Raw genomic sequence first — 15,641 nt, 5'->3', positions numbered from 1 at the left:
AACGCTTCCCATGCTTGAGGAAAGCCGACTGAAGAGTTTGGTAGTTTTCTAAGCCTGAAGAAAGCTAACGGATAATACTTTCCATACCTGAGGAAAGTCGATGAACGAATTTGGTGTCATTCTATGCTTGAAGAATTCCACCGATAATGCCTTCCATGCTTGAGGAAAGCCGACAAAAGAATTTGGCGGTTTTCTATACTTGAAGAAAAATCCACCGATAATGCTTTCCATGCCTGAGGAAAGCCGACTTGGCGGTTTTCTATACTTGAAGAAGAATCCACCGATAACGCTTTCCAAGCCTGAGGAAAGCCGACTTGGCGGTTTTCTATACTTGAAGAAAAATCCACCGATAACGCTTTCCAAGCCTGAGGAAAGCCGACTTGGCGGTTTTCTATACTTGAAGAAAAATCCACCGATAACGCTTTCCAAGCCTGAGGAAAGCCGACTGATGAATATGGTGTCATTCTATGCTTGAAGAATTCCACCGATAATGCCTTCCATGCTTGAGGAAAGCTGATTTGGCGGTTTTCTATACTTGAAGAAAAATCCACCGGATAATACTTTCCATGCTTGAGGAAAGTCGAAAGATGATGAGATTGCAAGTCTCTGTGTATCGAGAACCTTGCGTCATGAAATGATGGTGGTCCGTTTGTCCCCGGACGTGGGGTGTAGAGGGTCCGCTTGTCCCCGGACGTGGGCTGTAGATGGTCCGCTTGTCCCCGGATGTGGGCTGTAGATAAGACCTGCAAAAATAAATTTGCCAATGGACTCGTACATACTGTGATTGACTTGACCACTAACTTTACCAAGTTTGACTTGATGTGACATGACATGTGTATGACTTGTGAGTGTGTGTGTGTGTGTATATGTGTGTGTGCAGACACAAGCAAACGAAGATGCAAAAGCAAAAATTTTTCGTCAATTTTTGTCATGAGTGGAGGGTACCGACTTTCTCCCGAAAAAGAAAGATGTGAAAACTGAACTTTTATTTTCGAACTTCCTTCGATGAAAACTTGGAAAAAGTTTTTTGAACTTCCCCAAAATAAAATAATGAAAAGGGAGAGAAGTTTTGAACTTCCTCCTTGAGCAAGACGAAATGATTCGTATGGATTGAATTGTTTGTCCTGAAAATAATGTATGCATGATGCACGTTCTTAGACCAGGAGGCTAAGGACAATTACATCATGTGACACGATAGATGAATGAACTTAAGTCATGGAGCTAAGCATCACATATGGTGTAAAGAAGCGATTTTGAACGTCACTTAGGTCTAGAAGCTAAGCACGTATAGTGATTATTGCATAATGAACGTTGCTTAGGTCAAGGAGCTAAGCACGATATGCTTTGTATGATTAAAAATCATTGATATATAAATGTTTCTTAGCACATTATGCGAAACAATGAACATTGCTCAGGTCAGGAAGCTAAGCAAGTATACAATGTTTCTTCTACTGAATGTTGTCTTTAAATATGATGAAACATGCACAGTGTTGAAACAAGATTTCATGATAAAGGGCTCTTAAAGGGAAGGATGATTGATATGGATATGGATGTGTGAGTGAAGTGTGTGAATGTGATACTAAGGCTGGCTGCAAGGGTTATAGCGATGGAAAGAGATGTGAGAAGAGTTAAAGATGATGACTCTTCAGGCTGGGTAAGATAATGTGATTTGGGTTCAAGCCCCCAAGTCTAGTTCTAAATGGGTAGGGATAAGCATTGGATATTCTTTGACTCGATCATGCATGGATATGAATATGAATGTGGCCGCACCTCGATGTGAGGTTGCCTACGTATCCGTTAGGAATCAGGCCGAACGTAGCTCTAACCGAACTTTGCACAAGTGTATGTACACCTCAAAGAGGTCTTTCAAGGGTTGTAATGTGGTTAAGTTGATGGTTTAAGGAAGAAAGAGGTAAAAGGCTCAAGACCCGAGAGAAGTCCCCAAGATGTGTAATTGTGAATTTGAAAATTTTAAATTTTGCAAGTTTATTTTCAACACATTTTTTTTTTTGCTTTGAATTTTTTTTTTCATTCTTTTGAATCAATGTAGGCAATCTCAGATCATGCGGTCCATCACTCACTTAGCATTCATGTTTCTCAGGCACGGTACCGAGCACTCGATGAGAGACGCAATTTGAGACGTGTTCATATCAAAGACATTGGAACACTTGCCTTTAGACATTGTTTTATTTTTGCTTTGCTACTTTTTTTTTTTTTACTTGCTTTTTGAATGTTGTACAATTACACATCTTCCAATCCCAGGGTTAAGTGAATGTGGGTTGAAGAAATGAAGGCCAAACGTTAGACGAGGCTCAAAATGGTTGATGAAGAAATGGAATGTGATTGAACGGTTAACAGGGAATGACATGGTTGCAAAGGTGCCTCAAGTCATTGGTGTACCTTGGGTTTAGTTCGGTAATTGATTTTTTTTTTTAATTGAGAATGAATGAATGAATGGAAAATTCTATGATCGAGATGTAAAGGAAAATTGCTCATTTTATTAATGGAAAAGGTGAACGAAACACATGAAACATAAAAAAAGTCAAAGTGGAAAACCTATGCTAGACATGAACGGGGGAATGGAGAAGAATGATAAAGAAAGAAATCATGAAATCTTGCACGAAGGATCTGTGTGCCTTGTACTTATTACTTCTTGCCGCCTGGAGGGACAGGAAGTTTGTTTGCATCCATCAAGTCTTGAATGGCGTCCTTCAAATTCCAACATTGCTCCGTAGTGTGGCCCCTTCCTTGATGGTACTTGCAATGGGCATTGGGATTCCATTTGGCGCTCCTTTCTTCAGGTTTTGGCTCTATAAATGGCCCAATAGGTGTGATCAAGCCTTGACTGTAAAGGCGATCAAAGGCCGCATCATAAGTCATTCCTAAAGGAGTGTAAGTTCTTTTCTTCTTGGGCAATGGAGTATCAAGAGCTAACACTTCATTGATATCACCTTGGCTTATATTGTTGGTAGTATTTTCGTGCTTAGAAGACGAAGAAGAAGGATGGTCGTTCTTCTTGTTTTCCAAGTGTTATTATTGTTACTACCAGCAGTCTTTATTAGCTCATCCTCGATATTGATGCCGATGTCGTATACAGCTTCGAAAGTGTTCAGTGGAAGAAATTTGAGATGTTCCCTATATTTATGAGTCAGATTTTGAATAAAGAGGCGAACCATCTCTCTTTCTTTGGGAGGATCTACCAAGAGTGAAGCCGTTTCCCTCCACCTGTTCAGATAAGCGGTGAAGCCTTCATTCTCTTTCTGTTTGAGAATGGAAAGTTCACGTTCAGAAGTTTTAGTTTGAATGTTTCACTTGTAATGATTCATGAAACTGTCGGTGACATCTTGCCAAGTCGTAGTACGCTTGGCATCTAGGGAATAGAACCATTGTTGGCAAGCATGTTCTAAGGAGAGAGGGAACACCGTAGGGAAGAGTGTTACGTCCAATCCCTTAAGAGCCATGGTTGCAGAGAACGCCTTCAAATGGAATATTGGATTGTCAGTAGGCTTGAACTTTGGTATATCAGCAGTGGAGAACTTTTCAGGGAGTCTATCCTTCACATTCAAAGGAGTGGGAGGCCGTTCCACATAAGTGAAATCCTCAGAAATCTTACTCATTTGTTCCTTCAGTTTGTCAAGGGTGGAAACAGCGACCTTGTTTTGTTCCATGGTAGTGACCCTAGTGGTAAGGGTTTGCATCATGGAAGACAGTGCCTCAATGGATTTGTTGATGTTCTCAATGTCTTCTTTAGTGGCCATTGAAAGGTGATGAGTAACGGAGATGACAAAGTTCTCTTTGAATGCCTATTAGATCTGAGAGATTGTTGCGGTAATGGCTCGAACCGTATTGATCTATCTCTGTTCCTTGAACAAGCACTGTGAAATAAAACAATTCACTTAATTGTTTGACTCATTGCTCAAGATAGGAAAGGAAGGAAAAAATAGACATTTGAAAACAGGTGAGAAAACTCCACTCATTTTTTTTATTATGACGAAAAAAGGGTGCATGAACCTAATATACGATCATAAACGACCTGGTGCACGACTCGAGTCGGAACATAAAGAAAGTGTGTGGACTATATTTGACTCGTGAGTGACTAAGTGATATTATAAGACTCGTGGTATGATCGTATGGCTAGACATGTGAACAATAACCAAAATGACTGACGCGAGGACCAAATTAACACGGAAGACTGACGCTTTTTTTTTTTTTGTTTTTTTTTTTTGAAAATTCCACCGTGTCACGGTGGAAATTTGCCGTGACACGGTAGGGTTTCTTGTGGCGCGGCAGCCATTCCCGTGCCACGGTAGATGCTGACGTGGCATGGTTTTTTTTTTTTTTTTTTTTATAAGGGGTGACGTGGCACGGGACACTTCTCCCGTCAGACGGGATAAATTCCCTTGTCACGACAAATTTTTTTTTTATTTTTTTCATAGGGGGTGACATGGCACGGGACACTTCTCCCGTCAGACGGGATAAATTCCCGTGTCACGGCAAAAAAAAAAAAAAAAATTTAAAAAAAAAATTTTGAAACGTTGCTTGTTTATTTTTAAAGGGAGGATACCATCCGACTTACTCTAAAAAAAACGACACAAAAACAAGACTTCCCTAAAATATGGTCAAAAAAGTGGTGCACGACTTAAAGCAAAAAAGTGTGTGAACAGGACATGTGAGTGATTAAGTGAGGTTATGGACGCGTGTTTTGACCGTATAGCTAGACACGACTCAAAACTGGACACAGCATTCGCACAAAAATCGAGAAAAAGACTGACAGGACACTTTCCTGGGCACCGTGTCACGGTGCAGACTGTCGTGACACGGTGCAGTCTACCGTCAAACGGCAGAATTTCCCGTGTCACGGCAGTGTTCACCGTGACACGGCAGAACATGCCGTGACACGGTGCGCAGTTCCAGGTCAATTTTGTGATTTTTTCAGATTTTAATCGATTTTAAGTTCGTACTAATTACTTTGTGAGAATAAAAACCCTCGGTCATAGGTTAAACAAAAAGAGCAAACATATGAGGGTTAGCACCAAACAACCACATAGCATTTAGGCACGATGATGTAAAAAAGTTCGCAACCTAGGGTCGAGATCTATGTTCAACTATTGGTCAAGATTTGGGTGTCAAAAGGGTACCATGGTTAAGAGTTTGGACGCGTTAGCAAGGCAGCCTCCCTTGAGGGTGTATGCCAACGGGCGGCTCCGCGAGTTCGTGATGAAATCGAACTCGACTCCATGGTTTGGGTGGGTTTAATGACTCGGATGAACCCTTATTGCCATGAGCGTTTTTGGGTTGATAGAGCTTAAATCCCCCGGGGCTAAGACGCATGTAGAACACATACGTTTTTTCAGAAAAATCGAAGGAAGTCGACTGTGAGAAAAGAAAATAAGCCACCGGACTGATTTTAGGACTGCCGTGACACGGCAGAAATTCTCGTGTCACGGTACAGTGTACCGTCTGACGGTGCAGACTCTGCCGTGACACGGCAGTCAGAAAATCTGACTGGTGCCTTATTTGCTTTTGCGCGCAACCAAGTTATCCAATTTTTCCTACGGGACAGACCTGAATGCGACGTTAAAACGTCTATGCAGATGCAAAAAATGCCAAATTAATCACAGGAATATTTTTTCAAGAATCTTTCAAGTCTCATCCACTCATCTTAATTAAATACCGATCACTCAAATCGATAAATAATTAAGAATCCTCCCCAGCGGAGTCGCCAAATTGTAGGCGTCGCTCGAAGTGCGCCTACGTTAAAAGCATGTGTGAATATGCTTGGCACTCTTAGGAAGTGGGAATTGACATAATACGATTAGGGACAAGGAAAGTAGGGAGCCGCCAACAAGTTTTTAAGGAACTTGTAAACCGTTCACGGATCATAAAAAGGCTACCACGATAAGGGACAACGAAGGCAACAACGATTGACCCGTGAAGGTTACACCCCATTCATAATCCATGAGATTACTAACTCCATATGGTTCGGAACCACGAAAGGAGGATCGGGGATGATGGTACGAAGTGAGTCATGGAGTCACATTCGCCCGTATTGGCCTCTACTCGATTCTTATAGTGAAAAATGATTCCTGCGATCTCAAAGGCATACAAACAAAATATTCAATTTGCTCCAAAGTATTATTAAGCTAAATTGGTTGAATATTAATGCAACACATAATTCTAAAATATCGTGATCACTTGATTAAACAACAAGATTAAAAAGGAACCTAAACCGGTTGTCCAAATTATCTTATTAGGCGTGATTTTCAATTACATATTCCCTTTAACATGCAATATGGTGATCATAAATATAATAGAACCAACATTAACATAAAAACCAATTTAATCATAATTCTAACAACATAAAAAAAATCGTTAGAAAAATAATAATAAAAAGAGCATGATCCTTACTTTGAATCTGTTTGCTTGCAACTACAAAATAATAAACGAGTTAGTAACTTCAAGGAAATAATAAAACAATAACTAAATTAAATTAAATGAAATAAGGTTGATTTTGGGGCCAAACCCTCAAACGATTCTACCTTTCACGCCTTGGCTTAAGGACAGAACCTCGAGTAAAATATGGACTCCTTTGAGTGCTTGAAGAAGGAATTTTGAAGTGAAAAGGGTAGGCTAGTGTTTAGGTTAATAGCATAGAAGAGAGAAAATAAGAATAATGAAATTCTGGTTGCCCCGTACATCAGAAATGAGGGGGTATTTATAGGGAAATGTGCTGAGGGAGCACACGGAACCCTAAAATGATAAAAACCCTAAAAAAGTATCCCGTGACACGGTCAGACTTTATCATGACACGGGAAATTTTCAGAAAACGGAACGGAAAACGCGTTAAGGGTTTACGCGGAAAGGACACGGAACTTCCCGTATCACGGCAGACCTCCCGTGTCACGGGAAGTCCCCTCGTCAGACGGGAAGGGTTCCCGTGACACGGTCAGGCTGTACCGTGACACAGTCAGTTCCAGTCCATTTTTCCGTCTAAATTCATTTTTAACCCTAATTTCTTTCGGCTTTTTAAGTGCCGATTGATAATTTCGGGCTTTTTTCTGACTTTTATTATTCGGACTAAAATAATATAATAAAATTTTTGGGCCAAAAATAAAAAGGTTTGGGTTTAAAATTAATTAACAAGCTTGGGCTAAAATTAAAACTATGCTTTCACCAAACACCAAGACTAATCCATGGACCTTTCAAAAATAAGAATTTAATAAAACACGATTTTTTAAGCACTCTCGGGATTAAATACTAAACCCGACCAACAGTGGCGGTGAAAGGTTATTTATCATTAGGTTTGGTTTTGGGGAGACATTTTTAGGTGTCTACATGTTTGTAAACAAGAAAAGAACTAACTTGCTTTCTTGAACATGACTTTAACTTAAATGCAAAAGCCATGTCATTGTCCTAAGTATCTAAAATACAAAAATAGGATACATACATAGGCCCATCCCAATATCATGATTATGTGAATGACCTAAACAATAGCAAGTCATTAGAACTACCCCAAAGTGGGGGCTCCAAGGCTTGTGAAATAGCAAGAATGCGCGTAACCCGACACATGGGGGCTTCAATATCAACAAAAAAAATAAAATGAGATATTCATGCCATTCGAGCTACTTTCGAGAATCACCTAAACTACAAATGGTTTACATAGAACTCGAGCCTTACATTTTTCAAATGCATCACAATGATTTAATAATCATTTTTTTCCTTTGAAAACTAAGTTTACAATTGAACTTGGCCATGAAACAAGTTACATATTCAAGCCATTTTCAAGTTCAAACTTCAAGAACTAATCTTAGTGCATAATTGTTGTTTCAATACCTCAATTTACTCTAGAGATTAGAGAGTATGACTAGTAAAGAGCAAAGAAACAAAATCATGATACATAAAAAATACTTGCTCATACGAAAGTTTAGTACTCAATCATTCATCATAAAATTGTATCAAGACACATAATTAACATAAGACAAACAATTTCATGAGTTAGAATGTAAACAAAAGACTCCTAAATTCTAAATTAAGGAGTCTTTATTCTAAATTATTCTCCATTGGAATTTCGCAAGGAGGATAACATCTAATTTCTCAAGCTTCAAAACATTGACAAAATTCGAACTCAAGAGAAAGAATTCAAAAGTAGCAAGAATAGACGAAAAATTTGAACAACATTTCATTTTTCCTCTTACTTGTTCTAATGAATGACCAATATTACTAGACTTAGAAAATTTCCTTGTTAAAATTATGAATGGTCAAAAAACGATTTAAACACACTATTTTAATCGTTTCTAAGATCCTAGTCGTTATCATAATAAGACGAAACACGGGATTTCTAGACCCATTTCAAGCAACATGAAAGGGTCTAATTATTAAAAAAAACAAGTCATCGAAGTCACCCAACATTGGGGGCTACAATATTCGATAACATAAAATGGGGGATCAAAAGCCCGAAGTATAGCCAAACTACTCTAGTTCGATGATGTCTTCAAAAATTTCCTAAACTAACTAGTTTTGCGCAAATCTTGAGATCACAGTTTTATAAGTGAATAATAATAACCGTCGGTTATTTTTATCATTTATAAAACCAATTTTGAAACTTACGCATGAAAAAATAAACATGAGTCGCAAAGAACAAATTCATGCTATTATAAAGTTCAAAATTTCATTTATAATTTTAATGCCTAATTGTTGTTCTAAACACTTCAATTTACATTAAAATTAACAAGTATAGTCTATGTGAGCAAAACAAAAGAGAAATAAAGTTCAAGCACAAAGTCAAAATTAGAACAAAAAAAAACATATATATGCTTGATATGCTCATATAGGATCAATACTTTACAAATTCGCATGAAATTTGTTGCAACAAACAAATTCATGAAAACAAGTCGAATGCCACCTATACTTGGGGGCTACGATACCTGCAGTTAAACTTAGTAAACGGAGGCTTCTAACACCCACAAGAGCCATCCTATACCAGTTTCAACTATGCATTCAAGGGATTATGTTTCAAAATCTCAAAGAATCAACTATTCCAAGACAAATAATAGTAACACCAACACAAGTATCGTCTACCAAACAATCTTGAAGTTCGAATATGGCAAAAACAAGCTAAGTATACACTTCGCGCCATTTTTTCAATTTTAAAATTTGCAAAATGTGAATTATGAAAGTAATACTAGTTCTAATACTACAATCTACTTCATAATCAACAAGTATAACCAAAATGATCAAGAAAAGCACTAGATTCGAGCAAAATTCGAACAAAAAGAGCAAGAACGAATTAAAACAAAGAAATGCTCATACAAGGTTCAATACTTAACCATTTTTCATGAAATTTGTTGTAAAACACTCCTTAAACATAGCATAACAACATGGAACAAAAAATTTCAAGAATAATGGACCGAATAAAAAATCCCCAAATTCGGTTGAAAGTGCTTGCTACCTCGAAATGGACCGAATCAAAAATCCCCAATTTCAAGAATAATGGACCGAATCAAAAATCCCCAATTTCAAGAATAATGGACCGAATAAAAAATCCACAAACAATTTCAAGCAAAACAAGCTTGAAAGTGCTTGGTGCCTCGAAAGAAAGGTTGTTCTACCATCAAATACTCCCTCGAAAGAAAGGGCTTGCTACCTCGAAAGAAAGGTTGTTCTACCATTGCGTGTGGTCGATCTTAGGCTTACATGGCTGATGATCTGATTGCTCAGTGCTCCAATTTGTCAATTGATGATGAGGAGAAAGATGTGGTGAATGTAGGAGGTGTGGATACGAGTGATAATGATGCTAGGGTTTCTCTGCTTTTGGTGGGGAGACTATTATCGGATCGCGGGGTTAATCTTGATGCTTTTAAGAAAACCATGACACGATCTTGGGGATTGTCTGGGCGTGTTGCAATTCGTTCAATTGGGGCGAATAGGTTTGCTTTCCAATTTTTCCATTGGAAAGACAAAGACAAAATCATGGCAGGAAGACCTTGGTGCTTCGAACAGAATTTGCTTATTCTGAATGAGATTGTAGGGGATGAACAACCGAATACTGTAATGTTAGATACCTCTCCTTTCTAGGTTCGACTAGAGGATTTGCCGTTTAATTGTAGGACTGATGACCACGTTCGTACCATTGTTAGTAAACTTGGGGAGGTCTTGGAAATCGAGGAGGATTCTCTGGGAGTTGATAAGGCTCGACGAGTGAAAGTTTGTTTGGATGTTCGCAAACCGTTGCGGTGCTTTCAGAATATACAGAACAAAGAAGGTAACATTGTAAAAATAAGACTGAAATATGAACGTTTACCTTTCTTCTGTTTTATGTGTGGAGTAATGGGGCATAATGAAAAAGATTGCTTAAATGTGACAGTAGAGGCTCAGTCACGGGGCATGGGGTGGGGTACTTGGCTTAAAGCCTCACCAAGGAAGGGGTGGATGAATAATTTGGAGGAGGTGAATAGGTTGAGTACCTCAAAAAAATTGGTGTTTGTAACTAAGTTAGAATCGAAGGTTGCAAATAAACATTCACAGGCTGCAATTGTGAGGCATGATGGTTCGGGTGAGAGTGAGATGGAGAGGGTGAGGGAAGAGGGGGAGTGGGATCAACAAGGGGGAGGGGAGGTTCTTAAAGGGGGAGATGTTGGAGGTGGGATAGTAGGTAGTACGGGGGACAGGGAGGAAGGCCTGATGGTGAAGGAAGTGGAAGGGGGGAATGTAGAAAGTCCTATTATTGCACCTCTAGTTGCACCAATTGAGCAGACCCTATCTTACAAGAATTATGCTTTGTTGGGTGGAGGGGGAACTACTACTACGAGCCACAAGAAAACTTACAAAAAAATTTCTCGTCTGGTGCCTTTTGATGAAACTATGGAGTGTGTTGAGAGTGAAGCTAGTTTTATTGGTGTGAAAAAAAGGAAGGGGGTGAGGTTGGGTGAGATGGAAGATAGGATGCTAGGTGAAAAAAGAATGAAGGAGAGTGTGGAGGTAGCTGGTCCGATTATCTTGGATAAAGTAGCGGAGGTTGGATTAAACCAAACCCGCGAACAACAATGAAAACACTATATTGAAACTGCAATGGGCTTGGCAACCTATTGAGAGTTAAAGCTCTCCAAGATTGGTGTTGGAGAGATAGGCCGGAGTTGGTTTTTGTTTCGGAGACTAAAATTGATGCACAAAGACTTGAACTTATTCGTAATAGGTGTGGTTTTTCTAGTGGTTTATGTCTAAGTAGTAATGGAAGGTCGGGTGGTCTTGGTTTATGGTGGAGGGACCTAAATGTGGCTGTTGATTCTTTCTCGGCACATCACATAGAGGTGTCGGTTTGTGTTACTGATAATGGTCCGAAATGGAAGTTGGTGGGTGTGTACGGGTGGCCGGAAGCGGCTAACAAGCATCTCACTTGGAGCTTGATGAGAAGTATTAGATCGACTACTACAATTCCTTTATTGATGTGTGGGGATTTTAATGAAATTTTAGGCATGCATGAGAAGGATGGAGGTGCAGTTAGGGGTGAGCGTCGAATTGATGCCTTTCGAGAAGCGATGGATGATTGTTCTTGTAGGGATTTGGGTTTTAAAGGAAATATCTTCACATGGCAGCGTGGTAATTCGATTGATACTATGGTAAGGGAAAGGCTTGATAGATTTATTGCGGATGATATGTGGTGCTCCTTGTTCCCCTACTCGGAAGTAATCCATTTCCCTATTTGCCACTCCGATCATGCTCCGATATTGCTGAAATTCAGTGACAAGGTTGCAGGAAAGCGGCAGGACATAATTTTTAAATTTGAAGCTATGTGGCTTTCGAGTGAGGATTGCGGCAAGGTGGTTGAGTCAGCGTGGAGTGACAGTAGCACGATGTCTATGCAATATCGCATTGACAATATTGCAGGGAAGTTGCAAGAATGGGCTGCTAAAGAATTTGGAGCTGTAATAAAAAGAATAAAAAATGCTGAAACTCGTCTAAAGGAGCTACAAGGGGGCAGACCTGATGCAACTCGGTTACAACATTGTAATGCAGTAGTTAATGAGATCGATGAGCTTCGACGTCTTGAGGAATCGTATTGGCATGCACGAGCAAGAGCAAATGAGATGAGAGACGGAGACAAAAATACCAAATATTTTCATCATAAGGCTAGTCAAAGAAGGGCTCGAAATCGAATTGTTGGCCTTAATGATAAAAATGGTAATTGGGAGAGCTCAGAGGAGGGTATTACAAAGATTATTGCAGATTATTTTGAGGAGTTGTTTAGCATGAGTGAGTCGACGAATTTTGATGCAGCCTTAGCAGGGATTGACAACCTCGTCACTGATGATATGAATGGTACATTGGAGTGTGAGCCAACAGCGGAGGAGATTAAAGCGGCACTGTTTCAAATGCATCCGAACAAAGCCCCGGGACCCGATAGTATGCATGCTTTATTTTTTCAAAAATTTTGGGGAATACTTGGTGAGGATGTTGTTCGTTTTGTGAAGGGTTGGTGGAGGGGTGATTTGATGTTGAATGAGGTGAATTCTACTTGTATTGTCCTTATTCCAAAATGTGACGATCCGAAGTGTATGACAGAATTTCTACCTATCAGTTTATGCAATGTATTATACAAAATCATTTCTAAGACACTTGCAAATAAATTGAAACCCTTGCTTGAATCGGTGATTTCTATCCAACAGAGTGCTTTTGTTCCAAAGAGATTAATTTCTGATAATTCTCTAGTGGCTTTTGAGGTCTTTCATGCTATGAAGAGAGGGGTTATGGGTCAGGATGGGACGACGGCTCTAAAACTGGATATGAGTAAGGCATATGACAGAGTAGAATGGATTTTTTTGGAGAAGATGATGGCTAAGTTCGGCTTCTGGATTGCTTGGATTAATCGTATTATGCAATGTCTATCGAGTGTGTCCTTTGTGTTTAAATACAATGGGACGATTCAAGGGTCTCTTGTTCCTTCTCGAGGGTTAAGTCAGGGGGATCCAATATCCCCCTATCTTTTTCTTCTTTGTGTCGAAGCTTTCTCCACTCTCATTTCTAAAGCGGTGGCTGAGAAAGAGATCAGTAGGGTTCGGATATGTAGAGGTGCTCCCAAGATTTCACATTTGTTTTTTGCGGATGATAGTGTTATCTTTTCCAAAGCAAACTTGCGAGAATGTTCTAAGTTTGCTGAGATTATCAGTACATATGAAAGAGCATTAGGTCAGAAAGTTAATATGAGCAAGACTGAAGTGGCATTTAGTAAGGGGGTGGCGTCTCAACAGAGAAGCTTGATTGTGGGAGCACTAGGAGTCAGTGAAGTCGATAGACATGAGAAGTATCTTGGTTTGCCGACCATTATTGGGAGATCGAAGAAGGTGGTGTTCTCTTGTTTGAAAGAACGAATCTGGAAGAAGTTGCACGGATGGAAAGAAAAATTGTTGTCAAGGCCCGTAAAGGAGGTAATGATAAAAACAGTTGCGCAAGCCATTCCTACGTACATGATGAGCATTTTCAGGATCCCTGATGGTTTGATCGATGAAATTCATGCCTTGTTAGCCCGGTTTTGGTGGGGTTCGATTGGATAGGAAAGGAAGATACATTGGCATAGTTGGGAGAAATTGTGTATGCCAAAGTCGATGGGTGGGCTTGGTTTTAGAGATCTAAAATGCTTTAATCAAGCACTGCTGGCGAAGCAAGGATGGCGTTTGCTTCATGGTGGGAATTCTCTTCTTCATGCTACTCTAAAAGCAAGGTATTTTAAAAATTCAGATTTTGTTGATGCTTTTAGGGGTCATGACCCGAGCTATAGTTGGATACTTGGAGGAGCATATGGGGGGCGAAATCTCTTCTGTTGGAGGGATTAAAATGGAGAGTGGGCAATGGGAGTTCTATTCGGGTTTGGGATGATGCGTGGTGCTATGTTGATAGCCAACACTATGTCCCAACACCACTCCCTAACCACGAACCTGAGCTCCGAGTATGTGATTTGATTAACTTTGACAGTGGTTGCTGGGATGAAGAGGCTATTGCTGCTCAAGTGAATGCTGCAGATGCACGGGCTATCCTTGATGTTCCTCTCTCGAGGGTGTGGCCTGCTGACTCTCGTTATTGGTGGCCAACAAAGGATGGGTTGTACTCTGTGAAATCAGGTTATTGGTTGGGTAGGTTGGGGCATATGCGCACTTGGGAACTTTTTCATGGCAACGATTCTTCAATTTTGTGGAAGAAGGTCTGGAATTTGAATGGTCCCCCAAGCTATGTCATTTTATATGGAGAACTTGCAAGGGCAGTCTTGGAGTGCTTGAATTCCTATATGATCGTCACATTTGCACATCAAAGGCTTGCACCATTTGTAATGGTGGCGATGAATCAATTATCCATGCGTTATTTTATTGTAAATTTTCTACGCAAATCTGGGCAAAGAGTAATTTTCTGGGGTTAATTGCGGATGCTCCAAAAACCTCTTTTGCTAAGATTTTTCTTTGGGTGGTTGATCGTGTAGATGGGGTGATGTTGAGGTTGTTTTGCTGTCTGGCGTGGGCTGCATTACACTGCCGCAACAAGACAGTTTTTGGGGATGAGGTGGTGTCTTATTCGGTGGGTGTGGCTGTGGGTTTTGCTAAGCTTTGTGTGGACTATTGTTCCTATAATGAGAAGCTTAAGGTGAGAAGCCCTGCATTGTATTATGGCAGATCGAATGCAAGTTGGAAGCCACCTGGTGCCCCTGCTGTTAAAGTCAATGTAGATGCTCATATAATGGGTGATGTTGGGGTGTGCTATGGGGTGGTTATAAGGGATGCTGTAGGTGAGATTCTGGTGGCTACTGTGAAGCGTCTCGATGTGAAGTGGGCTGCAGAGTTAGCTGAGGCAGGGGCTGCAGCTTATGGTGTGCAATTGGCTAGAAGATTCGGATATGAGGACATTATTCTTGAGTGTGATGCTCTTAGTGTGGTTATGGTTGCGAAAAATCATCACGAAGGGGCTGCTCATGTGTTTCTTTTCTATGATGATATTGCTCGTTGTAGTACTTCTTTTTCTTCTTTTAATTGTAATCATGTGAAGCGGGTGGGAATGTTGCTGCACATTGTGTAGCTAGATGGGATACGTCAATTTCTTTGGAACGTATTTGTATGTCGAACTTTCCCCAGAGTTTAATAACTTTGGCGGAGATTGATTTAATTTAAATAAAACCCGCTTGCTTGTTTCAAAAAAGAAATTTAAAAAACGCTCAAATTCCACCCAAGAATGGACGAATTTAAGCAAAAAACTTACATTGGATTATGGCAAATATGAATTAAGAGCAAGATTTTCTTCCTTCAGCTTTGAAAATCGCAAAAAATGGAGCTCTTTAGAGTGAAAAAGATTCAAAAATGGAGGAAGGAAGGAGAGAGAGAGCGAAATGAAAAATCGTATTCGCGATTTTCTTTTTGCTGAACTGAGTGTCGCGCGCAACTCTAGAAGTTGCGCGTGACGTAGCAGAACGATGCGCGCGCCTGGCTAGTGCGACCCACTAAGTTGCGCGCCGATACTGGTCACTAAAATGACCGGTATCCGGATTTTGATCCGTTTGATAATTTTTTCAACGGTTTTTGCTCGTTATTAGACGTAATGGCACGCAAATTATAAAAATCCTTTTTAATTGCTTTTCATTTGTAGTTTATTTTCTTCTTTAATAGTTT

At 39.9% G+C, this 15,641-nt stretch overlaps 1 protein-coding gene across 1 annotated transcript; it reads left to right on the top strand.

Annotated features, from left to right (window-relative positions):
• Nucleotides 1–9,693: 9,693 nt before the first annotated feature.
• On the top strand, nucleotides 9,694–15,054 carry LOC145570228 (uncharacterized). Its single transcript, XM_081629258.1, has 5 exons — nucleotides 9,694–10,052; nucleotides 10,107–10,919; nucleotides 11,192–13,513; nucleotides 13,966–14,111; nucleotides 14,465–15,054. The coding sequence occupies exons 1-5, from the start codon at nucleotides 9,694–9,696 to the stop codon at nucleotides 15,052–15,054; spliced, it is 4,230 nt and encodes a 1,409-aa protein (XP_081485384.1).
• Nucleotides 15,055–15,641: the final 587 nt, after the last annotated feature.

The sequence above is a fragment of the Chenopodium album genome, chromosome 2 (assembly GCF_948465745.1).
Source record: "Chenopodium album chromosome 2, dcCheAlbu1.1, whole genome shotgun sequence".
Lineage (NCBI taxonomy): Eukaryota > Viridiplantae > Streptophyta > Magnoliopsida > Caryophyllales > Amaranthaceae > Chenopodium > Chenopodium album.
Note: the sequence above shows the minus strand (reverse complement) of the source record. Positions and strands in the feature narration are given on the sequence as shown.